We start from the raw sequence: 24923 nt of genomic DNA on the forward strand, positions 1-24923 counted from the left end.
ACGATATCAGCTAATCAGCGGAGCTGTACAGTAAATAGTCGTTTCTCCTATTCTGCTCTACCATTATACTATATTCTGGGATGATTATAGTATTTACATGAAGATAAGCTCATTCCTAGACCAGAGATAATGCACTTAATGGACGATCCACACGATTAGATTGCCTGAGGCTGGTGGCCTGCCCCGTGCCCAAATGCAAAAAAACCCAAACCACTTTTCCATTACAATTGAAAATAAATATAACTAAAGCTTGTAGCTTTGATACTTCACAATAAAATTCTACTTTTTATCTTCATATGTGATAAGACCAGGCGCTATTATCTACAATTGGCGTCATGTGCACGGCCGGTCAGCAGGTCCATCTAATAAGACGCCAAACATCGTAATTGAGCAATGAGATTAGTGTAGTCACCGACAGATATTCTAATACATTAGGAAAAATATATAGGAAGGAAAAAAGGTTCAGCTCACCTGCCAGCCAAACTGCTCAAATCCTTAGGGTGCAAGGGTCCGCTGGTAGGTCCACACCAGCATAGGATAAGCAACGGCAAAATGGAAGGAAAGGATCCAGCACAAAAAGTTTTTCTTATTCTTTATTGAAGTTTTAAAAGCAAAAACAAAAGGAGACCGAAGATTGGAAACATACATTAAAGCATGGGTGCTCGTAACGCGTTTCGGACTTTAAATAAAAACAAGTGACTTAAGGTACCGTCACACTAAGCGACGCTCCAGCGATCCCACCAGCAACCTGACCTGGCAGGGATCGCTCGAGCGTCGCTACACGGGTTGCTGGTGAGCTGTCACACAGGCAGATCTCACCAGCAACCAGTGACCAGCCCCCAGCCAGCAGCGACGCGTGGAAGCGATGCTGCACTTGGTAACTAAGGTAAATATCGGGTAACCAACCCGATATTTACCTTGGTTACCAGCGCACACCGCTTAGTGCTGGCTCCCTGCACTCCTAGCCACAGTACACATCGGGTTAATTATTAAGATGTGTAGTCTGGCTGTGTGCAGGGAGCAGGGAGCTGACACTGGCAGTGTAAGAGCGGCGGACGCTGGTAACGAAGGTAAATATCGGGTAACCAAGGAAAGGGCTTCTTGGTTACACGATATTTACATTGGTTACCAGCGTCCGCAGAAGCCGGCTCCCTGCTCACTGCACATTCAGTTGTTGCTCTGTTGCTGTCACACACAGCGATGTGCGCTTCACAGCGGGAGAGCAACAACTAAAAAATGGTCCAGGACATTCAGCAACAACCGGCGACCTCACAGCAGGGGCCAGGTTGTTGCTGGATGTCACACACAGCGACATCACTAGCAACATCGCTGTTACGTCACAAAAGTCGTGCCTCAGCAGCGATGTTGCTAGCAATGTTGCTTAGTGAGACGTGGCCTTTATGACTAAGGACTTAGTTTGTTTTTATTTAAAGTCCGAAACGCGTTACGAGCACCCATGCTTTGTTTTCTCTTTCTATCTTTCTTAACTTTTTCACTATAACTTTCATGTTTTTTTCTTTCTTTCATTATTTCTTCCTGTCTTTTATCTTTCTTTTTTTCTCTTTATTATTTTTCTATCTTTCTTTCCTGTTTTTAATAATAACACTAATTCTTTTTTTTCTTACTTTCCTTCTTTCTTCTTTCTTACTTTCCTTCTGTGTTTTGCCTTCTTTCTTTCGTTCTTTCCTTCTTTCTTTTTTCTTTCTTTTCTTTTTTTCTTTCCTTCTTTCTATCTTTCTTTCCTTTCTTCTGTCATTTTAACTTTCTTTCTATTCTTTCTTCTATTCTTTCTTTTTTATTCTTTCTTTATTTACTTCTTTCCACTGTCCCTTTCTTTCTTTCTTTCTTTCTCTTTCTTATTTCCTTCCTTCCTTCATTCCGTCTTTCTTTTCCTGTTTTCTTTCTTCCTTGGCTCTCTTTTTTACAATCCTCTCTCTCTCTCTCTCTGTTTCTTTTTCCTTGTTTGCTTTCTTTCCTTTTTTCTTTCTTTTCTTCTTTCCTTTTTTTCTATTTGTTTTAAATTCTTTTCCACTCTTCTTTCTTTCTCTTGTATAATTATACTTCTCTCTGTCTATATAATTTTGATCTCACGCTTACACTTCAACAGAAACATCTACTTGTTACTATTTGCTACATATGTGACAAGTGACCTTTTTTTTTTGTCTCCAAGTAATTATCTCGTTCATTCACTGTCTCTCAAAGCATTAATTTTTCTAATCTCATTAACAGAGTAATAACAAGACATTTTTCACTCACGTTTTAAAATAAGCATTTCAAATGACATGTAGCATTATGTATTTTTTACTTGAAGGTCGTAATATGACACAACAGCATGACGAAGTTAAGCAATAGAAGGATATAATGATAAAGGTGAAATAGATAGATTAATAGATAGAAAGATAGATAGAGGGATAGATAGATAGATAGATAGATAGATAGATAGATACTGTAGATAGATAGATAGATACTGTAGATAGATAGATAGATAGATAGATAGATAGATAGATAGATAGATAGATAGATAGATAGATAGATAGAGGGATAGATAGAGGGATAGATACTGTAGATAGATAGATAGATAGATAGATAGATAGATAGATAGATAGATAGATAGATAGATAGATAGATAGAGGGATAGATAGAGGGATAGATAGATAGATAGAGGGATAGATAGATAGATAGATAGATAGATAGATAGATAGATACTGTAGATAGATAGATAGATAGAGGGCTAGATAGAGGGATAGATACTGTAGATAGATAGATAGATAGATAGATAGATAGATAGATACGATAGATAGATAGATAGATAGATAGATAGATAGATAGATAGATGATAGTTCTGAGATACATAACTTACATAAAAAGATTATACTATGTAGATAGAAACATAGATAAATATATATACAGTCATGGCAAAAAGTGTTGGCACCCTTGAAACTGTTCCAGAAAATGAAGTATTTCTACCAGAAAATTATTGCAGTTATACATGTTTTGTTATACACATGTTTATTTCCTTTGTCTACATTGGAACAACACAAAAACAGAGAAAAAAAAGGCAAAATCGACATACTTCCACACAAAACTCCAAAATGGACTTGAAAAAATTGTTGGCACCTTTTCAAAATTGTGGGTAAACAACTTTGTTTCAAGCATGTGATGCTCATTCATACTCACCTGTGCCAAGTAACAGGTGTGGGCAATATGAAAATCACACCTGAAACCAGATAAAAAGGGGCGACGTTGACTCAATCTTTGCATTGTGTGTCTGTGTGTGCTACACTAAGCATGGAGAACATAAGCAAGGAGAACAGAAAGAGGAGAAGAGAACTGTCTGAGGACTTGAGAACCAAAATTGTTGAAAAATATCAACAATCACAAGGTTACAAGTCCATTTTCAGAGATCTTGATGTTCATTTGCTCACGGTGCGCATCATAATCAAGAAGTTTACAACCCATGGCACTGTACCTAATCTCCCTGGATGTGGACGGCAGAGAAAAATTGATGAACGGTTGCAAGGCAGGATAGTCCGGATGGTGGATAAGCCTCCCCAATCAAGTTCCAATCAAGTTCCAAAGAAATTTCAGCTGTCCTGCAGGTTCAGGGGGCATCAGTGTCAGCGCAATCTATTCATCCACATTTGAATGAAATGAAACACTATGGAGGAGACCCAGGAGGACCCCACTGTTGACACAGAGACATAAAAAAAGTTAGACTGCAGTTTGCCAAAATTTACGTGAGTAACCAAAATCCTTCTAGGAAAGGGTTGTGTTGACAAATGAGACCAAAATAGAGATTTTTAGTAAAGCACATCATTCTACTGTTTACCAAAAACAGAATGAGGCTAACAAAGAAAAGAACACAGTACCTACAGTCAAATATGATGGAGGTTCAGAGATGTTTTGGGGTTGGTTTGCTGCCACTGGCACTGGGTACTTTGACTGTGTGCCAGATATCCTGAAATCTGAAGATTACAAAAGGATTTTGGGTTGCAATGGATTTTGTGTTGTCCAGTGTCAGAAAGCTGGGTTTGTGTCCTAGATCATGGGTCTTCAAGAAGGACAATGACCCCAAATATACTTCAAGAAGCCTCCAGAAATGGATGGAAACAAAGCGCTAGAGAGTTCTGAAGTGGTAGCAAGGAGTCCGGATCTAAACCCCATTGACGCCTTGAAATTGCTGTTGGGAGAAGACGCCTTCAAATATGAGAGACCTGGGGAAGTTCATAAAGAAGAGTCCAAAACTCCAGGTGAGAGGAGGAAGAAGCTTGTGGACGGGTATAGGAAGCGATTGATTGCAGGTATTTATTCCAAAGAGTAAAGGGCGTGCAACCAAATATTAAGTTGAGGGGGACAACAATTTTGTACGGGCATTTTTGGATTTTTGTGTAAAATTATGTCCAATTTGCCTTTTTTTTCCCTGTTTTACACACAAAGGAACTAAATTTGTGTATAACAAAACGTGTAATTGTAATTATTTTCTGGGAGAAATATTTCATTTTCTGGAACAATTTCAAGGGTAAAGCGCTATGGAATTAATAGCGCTATATAAATAAATAAATAATTATTTTTATTATTATTATTATTATGGGTGCCAAGACTTTCGGACAGGATTGTATATAGACAGATAAGAAAGGAGAGAGATAGATAGTTTTCGGCACAAAAATAGATAGTATGGGATGCCTCATATTGTTTTTGCACATGTAACAGCTGAATTTCTCCATTAATATTGAAGATTTAAGATTTACCTGTCTCCTAAGGAATAAAACGCGATGGCTTGTGCCAAATTACATACCCTGCATGGCCAAACACATCTCTACTGCATGTGCATCTGCCATTTCTAGCCCAACGCTACTGTACATATGCTCATATGGGGCATATGCTGCCTACAACCAAACATCCAAATATTCATTTTGCAACATTTTGCTTGTACGCATTTCCAGCCCTCCGCTGCCAGCTGTAAAACTACATTAGTTTGCCACTAGGAACATACAAATTATTTTCTGGCACTTGAGCGAGGAGGTTTGCCGAGACCCTGTGACTCCATTAGCCAGCGAACTGTAAGATTCTATTAGCAAGTAAGTGAGCAAAATATCCCTTCTAAAATCATTTCCAAAAAGTTTATTTTAAAGCTAGAAGACTAAAAAAAAACATAAAAGCAAACAAAAATAATCCAGACATTTAAAAAAAAATAAAAATAAAAAATTAGTTTTTAATTTTTATGAACTAGTCCAAATTTGTGGGGATTTTTTATTATTTTTTTTTTTATCATTTTTGTTCTCACTGTTTAGACCTCGCAGCTACCATGTTGGTTTTGTTCACTCCAAAGCACAGATACATCTGCAACCATGGAGGACAGAGGCATAAACAGTCGTATAGAAGGAGCCCAGCTACCATCTGTCCCTACCCAACCTCATCTGGATACATGGATGGCCAGAATTTTCTAATTTTTTTTATTTTTTTTTTTAATAAAATCTCAGTTTTTGCTTGCAAATCAGGACTCAAAAAATGTACATTTTTGAAGCCTGAAATGAATGTAAATAAGAATGTGTCCCCAGCTTACAACTATTATCATTATTACGGGCACAATATCCTATGGAGCCTAAGTGTGTGAGGATATAACAGCCGTGTAATACTGTGTAATATTATACATACAGTATATGGTGGAATATACTACTTTCTAGATAAATAGATATATAAATATGGGATAGATAGATAGATAGATAGATAGATAGATAGATAGATAGATGGATGGATGGATGGATGGATGGATGGATGGATGGATAGATGGATGGATGGATGCATGGATGGATGGATGGATGGATGGATGCATGGATGGATGGATGGAGGTATAGAGGGATAGATAGATAGATAGATAGATGGATAGAGGGATAGATAGATGGATGGATGGATGGATGGATGGATGGATGCATGGATGGATGGATGGCGGTATAGAGGGATAGATAGATAGATAGATAGATAGATAGATAGATAGATAATAGATAGATAGAGGGATAGATAGATAGATAGATACTACCACTTCCTGCTACTCTGCACCAAGTACTCAGCAGTGAGGGACACTCTCTTCAGGAGACTCTCCGATCTTTTCCCGAATTTCAGCTCCATGAAGGAGGAAGAGAAAATATATATCCTGCTGGGGGAAGAAGAGAGCGCAGTGGAGATAGCAGCGCGGTGTGTGAGCGAATGTCATAGACTTCGAGACAGAGAACTATGATAAGCATGGACTTCCATAGCCCCCAACATCCGCACCCTAGATGTGCCCCATCCATTCCTCCTATAGTCCCCACCCTGGACGTGCCCCATCCATCCTACCTACAGTCCCCACCCTGGATGTGCCCCATCCATTCCTCCTATAGTCCCCACCCTGGACGTGCCCCATCCATCCTACCTACAGTCCCCGCCCTAGATGTGCCCCATCCATTCCTCCTATAGTCCCCACCCTGGACGTGCCCCATCCATCCTACCTACAATCCCCACCCTGGATGTGCCCTATCCATCCGACCTACAGTCCCTACCCTGGATGTGCCCCATCCATTCCTCCTATAGTCCCCACCCTGGACGTGCCCCATCCATCCTACCTACAATCCCCACCCTGGATGTGCCCTATCCATCCGACCTACAGTCCCTACCCTGGATGTGCCCCATCCATCCTACCAGGGCCGGATTAAGGTTGGTGGGGGCCCCTGGGCAGAAAATCTGGTGGGGGCCCCATAACGTTAACATTTTTAGCCATAACAGTAGAGCGCGAACTGTAGCATTTAGATAGAAATCCAATGAACATTTATCCTGTTCTGCCACATTCAGATTTACAGTACTACAATACAGACAAAGTCCAGGATCACTCACAGCCGTCACTTATACACGGAAAGTAGAGTTAAGGCTGCTTTACACATTTCGATCTCGTATGCGATCACACCATATGTGCGGAACAGGCAATTTGTTGCCTGTGTCGCACAAACGATTACCCCCATCACACGTACCTTCCAAACGACCTCGCTGTGGGCAGCGAACATCCACTTCCTGGAGTGGGAGGGACATTCGGCGTCACAGCAACGTCACACAGCGGCCGGCCAATAGAAGCGGAGGGGCGGAGATGAGCGGGGCGTAAACATCCCGCCCACCTCCTTCCTTCCGCATTGCCGGCAGTACGCAGGTAAGCTGCAGTTCATTGTTCCCGGGGTGTCACACGGAGCAATGTGTGCTGCCTCAAGAACGATGAACAACCAGACGTTCAATTTTTAGAAAATGAACGACGTGTCAGCGATCAACGTTTTAACGCACAATCAGGGTCGCACGTAGCTGTCACACACTACAATATCACTAACGATGCCGGATGTGCGTCACTTACGACGTGACACATTGTTAGATATATTGTAGAGTGTAAAACTTTACTCACATTTTTTATTGATCCCAATGTTAAGGCAGCCAGGGCCGGCTCCAGGTTTTTGTGGCCTCCGGGTGAAAGAGTCTCAGTGGACCCCATCCACACACAGACACGCACACACACATACAGGCATACATATACATATTTGAAGACAAATTCAGAAAAATACATATAAACAGACAAATATATGCACAGTCATATACACTGACACACATGCAGACACAGACGCATTAGGGGTCGTGCGCACGTTGTGTAATTCCATGCATTTACACTGCGTATAGCACTGCAGTGTAAATGCATGCGTTCTGCGTCCCCTATACAAGCTATGTAGATTGTGCATGATACGCGCGCACGTAGCTTTTATGAACGCAGTGATTTGGGTGCTAAAATGTTGACCCAAATCTGTGCGTTCATAAAATGAGCATGTCAATTATTCCGTGCGCTATGGATGCAGCTCCCGCTCTGTCTATGGTGGGGGCAGCAGCCAGAGCGCATGAAATCGGATTTTCTGTACAGAAAAACTGAATCCATTATGCAGTGTTTCTGCAGCGATTTGACGCGCACATGTGCTGTCAAATCGCTGCAGAATATTCAGCAGTTACGTGTGCATGAGCCTTTACAGGTATTAATATGGGGAAGTCGCCAGCAGCCTCACTCACCTCTCCCGCTTGTTTCCGTCCAGCTCCTTCAGGACATGTGGCTGTGTTTCACGATGGCTGTCACTAACAGACATGACTGCACACTGACAGCACTGCTGTATATACATCACAGGAGGGGCAGGGGGCATAGACGTTACTGGAGTGGCAAACAGCTCTGGTGGTGTACTCATTACTGCGATGGGTGACATAGCGCTCTGGGGGACCCATATAGTTCTGGGGGGGGCCGCACAGACTGCTCTAATTCATATATACACACACACAGTACTGCTTCTTACACACACAGCTCTGACACACACACACTACAATGCACCCTCTACACACACACACAATGCACCCCACATCACCTCCTACACACACACAATGCACCCCACATCACCACACACTACAATGCAGCCCCCCACACACACACACTGCACCCCACATCACCTCCTACACACACACACACACACACAATGCACCCCACATCACCTCACACACACACACACACACACACACACACACAATGCACCCCACATCACCACACACACACACACAATGCACCCCACATCATCTCACACACACACACACACACACACACACACACACACACACACATACACACACACACACACACAATGCACCCCACATCACCACACACTACAATGCAGCCCCCCACACACACACACTGCACCCCACATCACCTCCTACACACACACACACACACACAATGCACCCCACATCACCTCACACACACACACACACACACACAATGCACCCCACATCACCACACACACACACACACAATGCACCCCACATCATCTCACACACACACACACACACACACACACACACATACACACACACACACACACACACAATGCACCCCACATCACCACACACATACACACACACACAATGCACCCCACATCACCTCACACACACACACAATGCACCCCACATCACCTCACAAACACACACAATGCACCCCACATCACCTCACACACACACACAATGCACCCCACATCACCTCACAAACACACACAATGCACCCCACATCACCTCACAAACACACACACAATGCACCCCACATCACCTCACACACACACAAAGCACCCCACATCACCTCACACACACACACAATGCACCCCACATCACCTCACAAACACACACAATGCACCCCACATCACCTCACAAACACACACAATGCACCCCACATCACCTCACAAACACACACACACAATGCACCCCACATCACCTCACACACACACACAATGCACCCCACATCACCTCACAAACACACACAATGCACCCCACATCACCTCACACACACACAGAGAATACAATGCACCCCCCATTACACCTCCCCCCACATAAAATACAATGCACCCCCCCATTAACCCTCCCCCACACACAATACAATGCACCCCCCCATTAACCCTCCCCCACACACAATACAATGCACCCCTCATTACCCTTCCCCACACAGAATACAATGCACCCTCCATTACCCTTCCCCACACACACGATACAATGCACCCTCCATTACCCCTCCCCCCACACACAATACAACCCTCATCACCCCCTACACACACAAATTACACTGCCCCATCACTACACACTCCTCCCCCTTCCTCGGAATACAGTACTCCTCCTCTGCCTGTCACAGAGCTGTGTTCCTTCACAAATGTTCCCCGTTGTGTCCTCAGCCCCTCCTCACTCATCCCCATTAATTACACCTGTCTCTTCAGCTCCTTCATGGAGCGCTCGCTTCCTCTTGTCCCCTGTGTGGCGCCTGCAGCACTGTGATGACGTCAGCAAGGTGCTGATCTCATCACGTTGCTGCACGTCGGGGGCGGGGCCGGGTCCCGGCACGCTGTTCAAATGTATTTACGTCTGAAAGATGCAAATACATTTGAATAGGAACGGAAAGAGGAAGCTGCGGTCATCGGCTCTGCTGCGCTCCTCTACACTGGGTGCATGCCCATACCTCCCAACCGTCCCGGATACAGCGGGACAGTCCCTCTTCTGAGCCTTTGATCCCGGGTCCCGCCCGTGAGGCTGTTTATCCCGGGCTCCACCCACCCACTGTAGCCCCGCCTCGCTGTTTCTCCCTTCTATTCATTACAGAGCCGACCGCGCACCTACTCCTGTGACTGCTGCTGAGGTATGAATCACCCCCTGCAGCAGAGCGACCCCTCCCTGCAGCAGAGCGATCCCCCCTCCCCCAGAGCCGACCCCCCCAGTCCTGGAGCCTGCGTTTGTCTGCAGCTGTTCTCTGATTCCCCGTGTGCGGCTTCTCACTGCTGCAGAGCCCCCCCCCCCCCTGCACCAGAGCCGACCCCCCCCAGTCCCGGAGCCTGCGTTTCCCTGCAGCTGTTCTCTGATTCCCCGTGTGCGGCTTCTCACTGCTGCAGACACGCGGGGAGTCAGGAAGCTGAGGAGACCGTGCAATCAGCACTTCTCTCTCCTGCAGATAGCACTGGCCAGTAATAACCTATGCAGAGTGACATCTGCAGGCTTCTATTAGCTTACCGATCAGTGGTCTCCTGCCTGTGGAGCAGAGCTGCTGGGTCCTAGCTTCCCAACAACTTCAGCTCTGCTTTATCCTGGCTGCCCTACCAGTTAAAGGGAACATGTCAGCAGAAATTTCACAATAAAAGTAATAGATTCCCCTCTCCAGCTCCTGGGCTGCTTCTAGAAAGGTTCCTGTTGTTATTGTGCCCCCTTTGAGACCTACAAAAATACTTTATGAAGTCTTACCTTTTTGTATGCAAATGTGTTTTTATGGTCACGGGGGCGGGCTGTCTGGCGTCCGTTATTCCCCCTCCTGCCGCTTTACGCAGTCCCCCATTGCTCATTTACATACACAAGAACGCCTTCCTCATGTAACTGTCCTCCCGAAGATTTGCGCATGTGAACGCTTTTTCAGGTGATTGCGCAGGCACGAGATTATGGGCGGCGCTGTGATTGTCATCAACAGCGTTAACCAAGTACCCGCCCATAATCTCGTGCCCGCACTTTTCCCTCTGACTCCACCGTTATGCGCAAGTGCTGGCCATATGAACCATGTTACCTATTACCGCTTGCACGAGATTATGGGCGGGTACTTGGATGACTTTGCTGATGACAATCACAGCGCCGCCCATAATCTCGCGCCCACGGTAATAGGTAACATGGTTCATATGGACAGTGCTTGCGCATAACGGTGGAGGCAGAGTGAGAAGCGCGGGCACGAGATTATGGGCAGGTACTTGGATGACGCTGCTGATGACAATCACAGCGCCGCCCATAATCTCGTGCCCATGGTAATAGGTAACGTGGTTCATATGGCCAGTGCTTGCGCATAACGGTGGAGGCAGAGTGAGAAGCGCGGGCACGAGATTATGGGCAGGTACTTGGATGACGCTGCTGATGACAATCACAGCGCCGCCCATAATCTCGCGCCCATGGTAATAGGTAACGTGGTTCACATGGCCAGTGCTTGCGCATAACGGTGGAGGCAGAGTGAGAAGCGCGGGCACAAGATTATGGGCAGGTACTTGGATGACGCTGCTGATGACAATCACAGCGCCGCCCATAATCTCGCGCCTGCGCAATCACCTCAAAAGCGTTCACACTTTGCACAGTGCTCAGTCCCGCGAGAGTGGCACTGGGCATGCACAAAACTTCAGGAGGACAGTTACATGAGGAAGGCGTCCTCATGTATGGAAATGAGCAATGGGGGACGGCGTACAGCGGCAGGAGGGGGAATAACGGACGCCAGGCAGCCCGCCCCCGTGACCATAAAAACAGATTTGCATACAAAAAGGTAAGACTTCATAAAGTATTTTTTTAGGTCTCAAAGTGGGCACAATAACAACAGGAACCTTTCCAGAATTCATCCCAGGAGCTGCAGAGGGGAATCTTTTATTTTTTTTGCTAAATTTCTGGTGACAGTTTCCCTTTAAAGGGAACCTATCAGGTGCAATCTGCACTCAGAGCCAGGAGCAGTTCTGGGTGTATATTGCTAATCCCTGCCTAACCGTCCCTGTATACACTAGCATAGATAAAGGCATCTATAGAAAAAGTATTTTTAAAGAGCTTATATCTTATGCTAATTAGTGCGGGGACTAGTCCCAAGGGCGTTACTTCACTTGGCTAGTCGGCTCACATAGCGTATTAGTACTCACACAGGGGCGTAATAACATGCTAACATGCTATGCGAGCCGACTAGCCAAGTGAAGTAACGCCCTTCGGACTAGTCCCCGCGCTCATTAGCATAAGATATAAGATCTTTAAAAATATTTGTTCTTGATCTCTTTATCTATGCTAGTGTATACAGGGACGGTTAGGCAGGGATTAGCAATATGTGCCCAGAACTGCTCCTGGCTCTGAGTGCATATTGCACCTGACAGGTTCACTTTAAAGGGAACCTGTCACCAGATTTGGGGCCTATAAGCTGCGGCCACCACCAGCGGGATCTTATGTACACATTCTAACATGCTGCATACCTCCCAACCGTCCCGGATACAGCGGGACTTTCACGCTTTACGTTGTTTGTCCCGTTGCCACGGGCGGGACGGCCGGCTCCCGGGCTCCGCCCACCCACTCTCTCTCCGCCTCCCTGCTTTTCCCTCCTACCATCCTAGTAGACGTGGCATAGAGAGGAGCGCTGCCTGTGCTGCTGCTGGTACAGTAAACTAATCTCCCCAGCGCTGATTTCCCTCCCTCCCCCCTCACCCCCGGCCGGAGCCTGTCTGTGCGGTCGGCCGGCCGCCTGTCTGTGCGGTCGGCCGGCCGCCTGTCTGTGCGGTCGGCCCGCCACCTGTCTGTGCGGGCGCCCCCCTGCCGCCTGTCTGTGCGGGCGCCACCCGCCGCCTGTCTGTGCGGGCGCCCCCCGCCGCCTGTCTGTGCGGGCGCCCCCCTGCCGCCTGTCTGTGCGGGCGCCCCCCTGCCGCCTGTCTGTGCGGGCGCCCCCCTGCCGCCTGTCTGTGCGGGCGCCCCCCTGCCGCCTGTCTGTGCGGGCGCCCCCCACCGCCTGTCTGTGCGGGCGGCCCGCCGCCTCATTGTGCGGGCAGCCGGCCGCCTCTCTGTGCGGGCGGCTGGCCGCCTCTCTGTGCGGGCGGCCCGCCGCCTGTCTGTGAAGGCGGCCGGCCGCCTGTCTGTGAAGGCGACCGGCCGCCTCACTGTGCGGGCGACCGGCCGCCTCACTGTGGCTGCCTGCGTGTCCGTGCTGGAGGCCCGCCGGCTGCCTGCGTGTCCGTGCTGGAGGCCCGCCGGCTGCCTGCGTGTCCGTGCTGGAGGCCCGCCGGCTGCCTGCGTGTCCGTGCTGGAGGCCCGCCGGCTGCCTGCGTGTCCGTGCTGGAGGCCCGCCGGCTGCCTGCGTGTCCGTGCTGGAGGCCCGCCGGCTGCCTGCGTGTCCGTGCTGGAGGCCCGCCGGCTGCCTGCGTGTCCGTGCTGGAGGCCCGCCGGCTGCCTGCGTGTTTGTGCTGAATGGGTGTGGATGGGGAGTGGATATGGGCGTGACTGTGAAATGGGTGTGGTTAGGGGGCGTGGCCTAAAAATTTGCCGCGGCGCGCTACGCGCGCCGCAAACTTTGTCCCTCTTTTCCTTCTTTAAAAGTTGGGAGGTATGCATGCCGAGCACAGCACACAGCAGAGCCGACAGAGCACAGCGCGCTGCCTCCTGCTAGTGTGCCTGGCATGCACACAGTGTAGAGGAGCGCAGCGGGGACAGCAGATACAGCAGCGCACTACACCGTGCCCCTGCTTCTAGGGAGGGGGAGAGAGGGGAGGGGGGGCAGCTGCCCGCCCCTCGCTGGGTACGGCCGCAGCACATAGCAGGGAGCATTAGCACACCTGACCCCGGAAGTACAAGCGGCCGCTGGTACTTCGGTGTCAATCAGCGTCCTGTGCCCGCAGTTTGTTTTTGCGTCTTCAAGACGCAGATACAAATAAATAGCGGTGCTTCAACACCCCGCGCCTCCCCCCCCCCCGAAAACACAGCTGATTTATTAGACTGTCTTTACGGAGGGGGAGAGGGTGTGAAGAAAAAAAAATGCTGACAGGTGCCAAGTATGGTGGGGGCCCCCTTAAAAGCTCTTTTGGTGGGGGCCCCTGGGCTGGAGCCCCGTCTGCCCTGCCTATAATCCGGCCCTGCATCCTACCTACAGTCCCCACCCTGGATGTGCCCCATCCATTCTACCTACAGTCCCCACCCTGGATGTGCCCCATCCATCCGACCTACAGTCCCTACCCTGGATGTGCCCCATCCATTCCTCCTATAGTCCCCACCCTGGATGTGCCCCATCCATCCTACCTACAGTCCCCACCCTGGATGTGCCCCATCCATCCTACCTACAGTCCCCACCCTGGATGTGCCCCATCCATCCTACCTACAGTCCCCACCCTGGATATGCCCCATCATAAGCCATGGACTTCCATAGCTCCCACCCTAGATGTATCCCCACAGTCCCCACCGTGGATGTGCCCCATCCATCCTTCCTACAGTCCCCACGCACCATCCCCACAGTCCCAGTCCCTAATGTACACTTGCTTTGGCAAAACTAATTTGTATTTGGTCCTGCCAATAAAGCTTATTTGATTTGATTAAGGGATAGGAAGATGGATAGATAGATAGATAGATAATGGATAGATAGATAGGTGGATAGAGGGATAGATAGATAGATAGATAGATAGGTGGATAGATAGAGGGATAGATAGATAGATAGATAGATAGATAGATAGAGGGATAGATAGATAGAGGGATAGATAGATAGATAGATAGATAGATAGGTGGATAGATAGAGGGATAGATAGATAGATAGATAGATAGATAGATAAAAAAGGATAGATAGATAGATAGATAGATAGATAGATAAAAAAGGATAGATAGAGGGATAGATACACTGCACCAAGTACTCAGCAGTGAGGGACACTCACTTCAGGAGATTCTCTGATCTCTTCCCGTATTTCAGCTCCATGAAGGAGGAAGAGAAAATATATATCCTGCTGGGGGAAGAAGAGAGCGCAGTGGAGATAGCAGCGCAGTATGTGAGCGAATGCCATAGACTTCGAGAAAGAGAACTATGATAAGTCATGGACTTCCATAGCCCCCCATCCCAGATGTGGCCCCCCAATCCCCACCCTGGATGTGCCCCATCCACCGTTACTACAGTCCCCACCCTTGATATGCCCCATCATAAGCCATGGACTTCCATAGCTCCCACCCTAGATGTACCCCCACAGTCCCCACCCTGGATGTGCCCCACCCATCCTTCCTACAGTCCCCACCCACCATCCACACAGCCCCAGTCCCTAATGTACACTTGCTTTGGCAAAACTAATTTGTATTTGGTCCTGCCAATAAAGCTTATTTGATTTGATTTGATAGATAGATAGAGGGATAGATAGAGGGATAGATAGATAGATGGATAGATAGAGGGATAGATAGAGGGATAGATAGAGGGATAGATAGATAGATGGATAGATAGATAGATAGATAGATAGATAGATAGATAGGTAGATAGATGGATAGATAGAGGGATAGATAGAGGGATAGATAGAGGGATAGATAGATGGATAGATAGATAGAGGGATAGATAGAGGGATAGATAGAGGGATAGATAGATAGATAGATAGAGGGATAGATAGAGGGATAGATAGATGGATAGATAGATAGAGAAATAGATAGAGGGATAGATAGATAAATAGATAGATCGATAGATAGATAGATAGAGGGATAGATAGAGGGATAGATAGAGGGATAGATAGATAGATAGAGGGATAGATAGAGGGATAGATAGATAGAGAAATAGATAGAGGGATAGATAGATAGATAGATAGATAGATAGATAAATAGATAGATAGCGGGATAGATAGATAGATAGATAGATAGATAGATAGATAGAGAGATATATAGATAGAGGGATAGATAGAGGGATAGATAGATAGATAGAGGGATAGATAGATAGATAGATAGATAGATAGATAGATAGAAGGATGGATAGATAGATAGAGAAATAGAGGGATAGATAGATAAATATGGGATGGATAGATAGATAGATATGGGATAGATAGATAGATAAATAGATAGATAGAGGGATAGATAGATAGATAGAGGGATAGATAGATAGATAAATATGGGATAGATAGATAGAGGGATAGATAGATAGATAGAGGGATAGATAGATAACTATGGGATAGATAGATAGCTAGATAGAGGGATAAATAGATAAATAGATAAATAGATAGATAAATATGCCATAGATAGATAAATAGAGGGATAAATAGATAGATAATAGATGAATGGATAAGTACCTCCACTTTTTTGCACACTTTATTTGGAGTACTGTCCTCCTTCTTTATATTTTATATATTAGAGCTCAGGTCTGTGTCCAGGACTTGTACCTGATATTCCATGGTGCGGCTGTTACTATTTTTTGCCTCCCTCAAAATCTACTGCCTGCACACAACTCAGGGACATAACCACAATGGATGAAGAGGTTGCAGTCACAACCGGGCCCAGGACAATAGGTCCCATTAGCCATATGAGAAGACCAATACTATTGTAGACTGGCGATAATTGGGGGCATTGTTGGAGATATTGCAAGGGTGCCCTGAAGCTTCAGGTCCACTCCTGGCTAGATCTTTTATATTACACCAGTACATTACATGTGACAGAGTAGCAATAGTTATTCTACAGTCCGGCTAATGATGTCTCCACTAAAGATGAGCGAACCCGAGGTTCAGTGTTCGGTTTGTTAGTACCAAACACAGACTTTACAAAAAAATAGATTTTAGAGTTCAGGTTCGTTACGTTCGTAAATCACTCGCACAAGCATTACTGTGTTTGGGTCCACTCGATGCTCAGCCCAGTTCGAGCCGCTTGCAGTGTTTGAACAGCTCTCACTGGAGGTAACAACAGCGTCATCAGATGTAGTGTGCACCAAACAAAAAAAATGGAAAAAAAACACCCACCTCTCCCCAGAAGTGCTCTGGTTATGGCTGGCGGCATGTGGACAGAGACCCGAACTGCCCAATAAGTGACTTCTATTTTGGGGTTCAGGTCAAGTCCGGATCTCAATCTGAACTTTATCTAAAGTCCGGCTGAACCCACTCAACCAAACTCCCATGAGTTTGCTATCATTGGTAGAGGGACCTACAGTAGATACCAGTAATGTGCCTGCAGTATGTTCATACCGGTGACGTGCCCACACTTTGTTCATATCGGTGACGTGCCCACACTATGTCCATATCGGTGACATGCCCCTCACTATGGTCATATCGGTGACGTGCCTGCACTGCGTTCATACAGGTGACGTAATCGCACTACATCCATATTGGTGACATGCCCGCACTATGTTCATATCGGTTACATTACCGCACTACATTCATATCGGTGACATGCCCGCACTACTTTCATATCGGTGACATGTCCGCACTACGTTCAAATCGGTGACGTGCTTGTACTACATTTATATCGGTGACGTGCTTGTACAACATTCATATCGATGATGTGCTCGCACAACATTCATATCGGTGACGTGCTCACTCTACATTCATATCGGTGATGTGCTCGCACTACATTCATATCAGTGACGTGGTCACCCTACATTCATATCGCTGACGTGCTTACACTAAATTCATATCGGTAACATGCCAGCACTATGTTCATACCAGTGATGTGCCCGCACTAAGTTCATATTGTTGACGTGCCCGCAATAGGTTCATACCAGTGACATGCCCGCACTATGTTCATAATGGTGACGTACCTGTACTATGTTCATAGCAGTGAAATGCCCGCACAACGTTCATATCGGTGACGTGCCTGCACTACGTTCATACCGGTGATGTGTCCTCACTACGTTCATGTCGGTAACATGTCTGCACTATGTTCATATCGTTGACTTACCTGAACAACGTTCATAACGATGATGTGCCTGCACTATGTTCATACCGGTGACGTGCCAGCACTATGTCCATACCGGTAATGTGCATGCACCACGTTCATACCGGTGATGTGCCCGCGCTATATTTATATCGTTGACGTGCTTGCACTACATTCATATCGGTGATGTGTCCTCACTACGTTAATACCGGTGACATGCCCACACTACTTTCATTTTGGTGACATGTCTGCTCTATGTTGTTATCGTTAACATACCTGAACTACATTCATAACAATGACGTGCCTGTACTATGTTCAGACGGTTGATGTGCCAGCACTATGTTCTTACCGTTGATGTGCCTGCACTATGCTCATACCGGTGTCGTGGCTGCAGTGCGTTTATACCGTTGACGTGCCCGCTCTACATTCATACCGGTGATGTGCCTGGACTACATTCATATCTGTGACATGCCAGTGCTACGTTCAGACGGTTGACGTGCCAGCACTATGTTCATACCGTTGATGTGTCTGTGCTACGTTCATACCGGTGACGTGCCCACACTACGTTCTTTACCCCCCATATCCTTTAGCCCCTTGCCGATCTATAGAAAACAGTGACACACTTATCTAAAACGCTTCAGCGCTGACAGACCCCTTTATCATAACCACTTAACACATTTTCGAGAAACGCACGTCTCTGTTGCTTTCCGTCGAATTAGCACCAGCCAAGTATTTGACTCTTTATGCAGTCCTGCAATCCGCTAATGTGATATTTAATGAGGAGCCATCAGTCCGGAGAAAGGAAGTCAATATGAATCAGTGTTTACAAAGTGTGATTAACTCTGAAATATTTCATCAATGCTCTGGTCCCAGGCAGACTCTATGCTAATTACTAAAATGTGCACATGTTTCTGGGGGTCCACTGATGGACCCTGGGAGCTGCAAACAAGAAGAAGTAAGATTGCAATTACGCTCTGACTGTCTCTCATGACAATTTATGCATTTGCTATGCTGACCTCCCCCTTCCCGGGAGACCAATAAACAGAATGCATTTTCATTAAGATACTAATGCACTTAATCACAGGGGGAAGGGGTTACACAAGAAAGGAGAGTTCTGTAAGCAAGACAAGGCCGAGGCTCCTTGCAAAATAGACTTTGTGTTCCAGTTGTAAATGAGCCATGCATTACTCACTCTCCGATAACAGGACATATACATTTTAATAAATCAAGTCTGCGGCTTTATTAACCTTTTAACTTGTAACTTTTAACCATTAACTCGGCTATGGAAATGGGAAATATGCAAACGAGCGGTTAAGAGGATGCTGTTTATCGCAAGACGTCTGGACCAACAGCTTGACCTCCGCCCCCACAATGTATTTTCTAAAGAGAGCACCAGCTGTCCGACGGAGAACACTTCCCGACCCATCGAAACAATGACTTTCCAAATAATAAACCAAAAAAAAATTGTTATAATAGGCAACAAAAACCTGGAAAAGTTAATATCTCACATAGGATGGGATTAAGAGGATACAGAGAGACTCGGAAGTCTAGGACCCATCCAGTATCTGCCAGACGCCTAATAGTAGGTTAATCCCATCATGGCTAAGTTGTATTAGATCAATAGGTTTAATTATGACGTAGGCCGCCCTACTGACGCCATGTTAAGGGCGGCTCCACACCGGATGGATTTAATGCGGAATTTACACACAGATTTGCGGCAGAAGAGTGGATGAGAAGTAACCAACCTCATTCACATGTTGTGAAAACGTTGAAATATAGAATATGTTTATTTCTGTTGCATTTTTATTTACCCTTTTGAATGTTGATGTGTGAAAAATTTGCTGAAAAATTTGCACTAGGATTTGGTAAACATGCAAATTATTCTGAAGCAGAAGGTGGGAAAAATGCACTGCAGCCCCCACCAAAGCTGTTGATTTTATCTGTGCAAATCCCTATCCCGACCCTTAGGGGTACTTTGCACGTTGCGACATCGCTAGCATCGGCTAGCGATGCCGAGCGCGATATTACCTGCCTCCATCGCACATGCGATTTCTTGGGATAGCTGCCGTAGCGCACATTATCGCTACGGCAGCTTCACACGCACTTACCTGCCCTGCGACGTTGCTCTGGCCGGCGACACGCCTCCTTCCTAAGGGGGCGGGTCGTGCGGCGTCACAGCGACGTCACACGGCAGGCGGCCAATAGAAGCGGAGATGAGCGGGACGTAAACATCCCGCCCACCTCCTTCCTTCCGCATTGCCGGTGGAGGCAGGTAAGGAGATGTTCCTCGCTCCTGCGGCTTCACACACAGCGATGTGTGCTGCCGCAGGAACGAGGAACAACATCGTATCTCCTATTGGTGCGACATTATGAAAATGACCAACGCTACACAGATCACCGATTTTCGACGCTTTTGCGATCGTTTATCGGCGCATCTAGGCTTTACATGTTGCGACGTCGTTACCGGCGCCGGATGTGCGTCACTTTCGATTTGACCCTGACAATATCGCAGTAGCGATGTCGCAGCGTGCAAAGTACCCTTAGATTTTTATCACGGACTTGCTGCAGACGTGATGTAAATTTCAATGCAAATTCGCAGCACAGATTTGACCAACCGAAAAAGACTGAAATCCACGTTGAAAATTCAGAAATTGACCTGTTGCGGATTTTAAAATAAGCGTCACATATTGGAAATATCACAGACAGAAAAGGACCCTTGTGCAAGAACAATAGATGAGCCCTTTACAGCCCAAGAACTCATCAAACTGTGAACTGAGAAAACTTGCTGCAGATGTGAGGCGGGTTTGCAGCAGGTCCACACGAGGATTAGACCCATTCAGTCTGTAAGGTTATGTGCCCATGATGATTTTTTTTTTTAGTGAGTTTTTGACGCTGTGTATTTTTGCTGATTCTCAAGAACAATATATGGGCACTTTGCAGTCCAAGAACTCATCAAAATGCACAATTCTGCCTCCTGTGGTGGTAGAAATGAGCCCCTTTACCTCTTGGGCCCCTGTGCGGCCACACAGTCTGCACCAATGATATGTCTGCCCCTGGGAAATATTAGTATAACTTTGTCTGCTTGCTGCTTTATTCATCTGTTGACTTTACCTATGATAACTTGCTGCAGATGTCAGGCGGGTTTGCAGCAGGTCAACACAAGGATTAGACCCATTCAGTCTTTATGGCTACATGCCCATGATGTTATTTTTGTGAGTTTTTGTGCGTATTTATTTGGGCTGAGTCAAAACCGCAGCAAAGTAGATGGGATTTATATGCACCAGGAGCTTTCCATTGGAGGATACATAAACTCCATTTATATACATGTGCTGCAGAGTTAAGCACATTCAGGTTTCTTGTAGGTTTTTTTTTACTTTATCTTTAATTATGGTCTATTTTTCATTGTTATTTATTGTTACAATGTATGTCGCTTGGAGGTTTTTTTTTAACTTTCTCTTTTATTATAGTCTATTTTTTATTTATCGTTTCAATGTGTATGTCTCTTATAGATTTTTTTTTGCTTTCTCTTTTACGGTCTATTTTTTATTGTTATTTATTATTACAGTGTGTACATTTTTTGCAGGGTTTTTTTTACTTTCTCTTTTATTGTGGTTTATTTTTGAATATTGTTACAAAGTGTATGTCTCCTGTAGTTTTTTTTTTTACTTTTTCCTTTTATTATAGTCTGTTTTTTTATTTAGTGTTACTTGTATATCTCTTGTAACTTTTTTGACTTTCTATTTTATTATAGTTTATTTTTTATTTTTATTTTATTGTTACAGTGTGTATGTCTCTTGTTGATTTTTTTGACTTTCTCTTTTATGTTCATCTTTTTTTTATTTTTATTTATTGTTATAATGTGTTTCACTTTTTAGAACAATTACCACTCTCTTATTTATAAATATATATAAATATGGCTGCTGCTGTCCTGCTTGTTCGCCATACACGTATTCCATTGTCTAAAACCTGTTCTTATCTCAACTTTCTTTATACAATAGGAAACATAGAATACAGCTGTCCGGCCACGAATGAATGTGAAATCACAAAGCGTAGACGCAAGTCATGCCAAGCCTGCCGCTTCATGAAGTGTTTAAAAGTTGGCATGCTGAAAGAAGGTACGGTGCAAAAATAGATCTCCTTATACTGAAATAGCATGCTGTGTGATTGAAATTTTTTTTCATGGAAACATGTGTTACATAGCTTATTTGATGAAACAAAATAATTCACGCTATATCAAATGTTAATACATTATATTAATTCTCCCACATTCTGTGACTGTTTATGTTTGGGGTTTGTCTAATTTTCAGTATTCAGGAGCGCACCGCTCCCCAGCCTCCCTGCTTCTTGTTTGCCGAGGGGCAATGTGCGCTTGATTATTGAAAGTTGGGGCCAGGGACATGTTTACACCGCTGTCCCGAACGGTAAAGGAGTTGTCTAATCTTCAGTATTCAGGAGCGAACCGCCCCCCAGCCTCCCTGCTTTTTGTTTGCCGAGGGGCAATGTGCTCCTGATTATTGAAAGTTGGGGCCAGGGACATGTTTACACTGCTGTCCCGATCTGTAAAGGAGTTGTCTAATCTTCAGTATTCAGGAGCACACCGCTCCCCAGCCTCCCTGCTTCTTGTTTGCCGAGGGGCAGTGTGCTCCTGATTATTGAAAGTTGGGGCCAGGGACATGTTTACACCGCTGTCCTGAACTGTAAAGGGGTTGTCTAATCTTCAGCATTCAAGAGCGCACCGCTCCCCAGCCTCCCTGCTTTTTGTTTGTCGAGGGGCAGTGCACTCCTGCTTATGGAAAGTTGGGGCCAGGGACATGTTTACACCACTGTCCCAAACTGCAAAGGGGCAGTCTAATCTTCAGTATTCAGAAGTGCACCGCTCCCCAGCCTCCCTGCTTCTTGTTTTCCGAGGAGCAATGTGCTCCAGATTATTGAAAGTTGGGGCCAGGGACATGTTTGCACCACTCTCCTGAACTGTAAAGGAGTTGTCAAATCTTCAGTATTCAGGAGCACACCGCTCCCCAACCTCCCTGCTTTTTGTTTGCCGAGGGGCAGTACGCTCCTGCTTATGGAAAGTTAGGGCCAGGGACATGTTGCACCACTCTCCTGAACTGTATAAAGAGGCAGTCTAATCTTCAGTATTCAGGAGCGCACCACTCCCCAGCCTCCCTGCTTCTTGTTTGCCGAGGGGCAATGTGCTCCAGATTATTGAAAGTTGGGGCCAGGGACATGTTTGCATCACTCTCCTGAAAGGTAAAGGAGTTGTCTAATCTTCAGTATTCAGGAGCACACCGCTCCCCAGCCTCCCTGCTTTTTGTTTGCCGAGGGGCAGTGCACTCCTGCTTATGGAAAGTTGGGGTCAGGGACATGTTTGCACCACTCTCCTGAACTGTAAAGGGGCAGTCTAATCTTCAATATTCAGGAGCGCACCGCTCCCCAGCCTCCCTGCTTCTTGTTTGCTGACGGGCAGTGCACTCCTGATTATGGAAAGGTGGGGCCAGGGACATGTTTGCACCACTGTCCCAAACTGTAAAGGGGCAGTCTAATCTTTAGTATTCAGAAGTGTACCACTCTCCAGCCTCCCAGCTTCTTGTTTGCTAGGGGCAATGCGCTCCTGATTATGGAAAGTTGGGGCCAGAGATGTGTTTGCACCACTGTCCCAAACTGTAAAGAGGTTGTCTAATCTTCAGCATTCAGGAGGGCACCGCTCCCCAGCCTCCCAGCTTCTTGTTTACCGAGGGGCAATGTGCTCCTGATTATTGAAAGTTAAGCCAGTGACGTATTTGCACCACTGTTCTTTGGAGCATAAGAGGAGCATAGGGGCATTGAAGTATGCCAGATCCAAACATTTGCAGAGTAGCGCTTACAAGCTGGATTCGAGAGCTCTTGTAAGCACTCCGCAACTGTTGATAGACTGCAGAGGTGACTATTAACCTTGCCAAGGAGCAACAAAGTGTAGAATTAAAAATCCTTTCATTATTGAGAATCGGGAGGACTTTTGATAAGAGGTAAAATGCAAAGTTGTTTCTTTGTAAAAGCTCTTTGCAATTTAACCAATTTAAAGGGAACCTGTCACCAGGAAAATGCCGTCTGATCTGCAAAATTACTGTACTATTACTGTTTGCACAATTATACAAAGAAAACCTGTCAGTTACTGGTAGCATCGCCCTCTGGACTAAAAATCCCAAATGAAATGATTGAAACACAGGTTATCCGGAATCTTTTCTAACAAAAAATATATATCTCAATCTACTCAGCTCTCCCTGCTCTATAACATGGTGTCTACAGATTAGACGGCATTATCCTAGTGAATCAGTCATCAGGTTATTGTTAGTTCAATTAAGAACAGCATAATGTAGGGGCAGAAAGAACTCATTCCAGGAATGTTTCACTTTCTTGGCAGCTTGCCTAGTTTCAATATAATCAGTGTTTTATCAGCAGGACATTATCACTGCAGGACTACATGTCACATGCATTACAATGCAGCTAATCTGTGTAACCCAACCCCCACCACTGATTGGCTGGTTCCTGACAATCCACATTGTACATACGGCCAATCACTGGTGTGGGCGAGGTTATACACAGCTCAGCATTCTAAGTACTGCTATATCTACAACAGAGAAAACTGGGATTTTATCACAATTGCACCAATGAACCCAGGAAGTGACACATCGTTGGAATCAGGCGCTCTACCTCTAAATCATACTGCTTTCAAATTCCATAGCAAAAACCTTTAAGAAGGTGTGACAACATCTTTAAAGGGAATCTGTCACCAGGTTTTTGCCACCTAATCTGATAGCAGCATAACGTGGGGGCAGAGATCCTGATTCCAGTGATGTATGACTTACTGAGCTACTTTGTATAGTTTGGATCAGATCACTGTTTAATTAGCAGGAGACTATCATTAGAGGACTACTTGGCGTGCTGCCTGGTAGTCCACCATATTCATGAGCTCTGTATAACTGCTAGATCTGCAGCAGAGAAAACATTGTTTTTTATCAGAATGACAGCAAACA

The 24923-nt window shown here is 45.8% G+C and overlaps 1 protein-coding gene across 9 annotated transcripts in view; it reads left to right on the top strand.

Moving 5' to 3' along the window:
- The window catches only part of ESRRG (estrogen related receptor gamma), a 1119561-nt gene that overhangs the window by 869812 nt on the left and 224826 nt on the right, over nucleotides 1-24923 (top strand). For all 9 annotated transcript variants that reach the window (XM_075339129.1, XM_075339124.1, XM_075339125.1 and 6 more), the window contains one exon: nucleotides 21909-22025. In XM_075339129.1, the coding sequence (XP_075195244.1) occupies nucleotides 21909-22025 (117 nt within the window). The remainder of the gene's footprint in view (nucleotides 1-21908; nucleotides 22026-24923) is intronic.

Source organism: Anomaloglossus baeobatrachus, chromosome 3 (genome assembly GCF_048569485.1).
Source record: "Anomaloglossus baeobatrachus isolate aAnoBae1 chromosome 3, aAnoBae1.hap1, whole genome shotgun sequence".
Taxonomy (NCBI): domain Eukaryota; kingdom Metazoa; phylum Chordata; class Amphibia; order Anura; family Aromobatidae; genus Anomaloglossus; species Anomaloglossus baeobatrachus.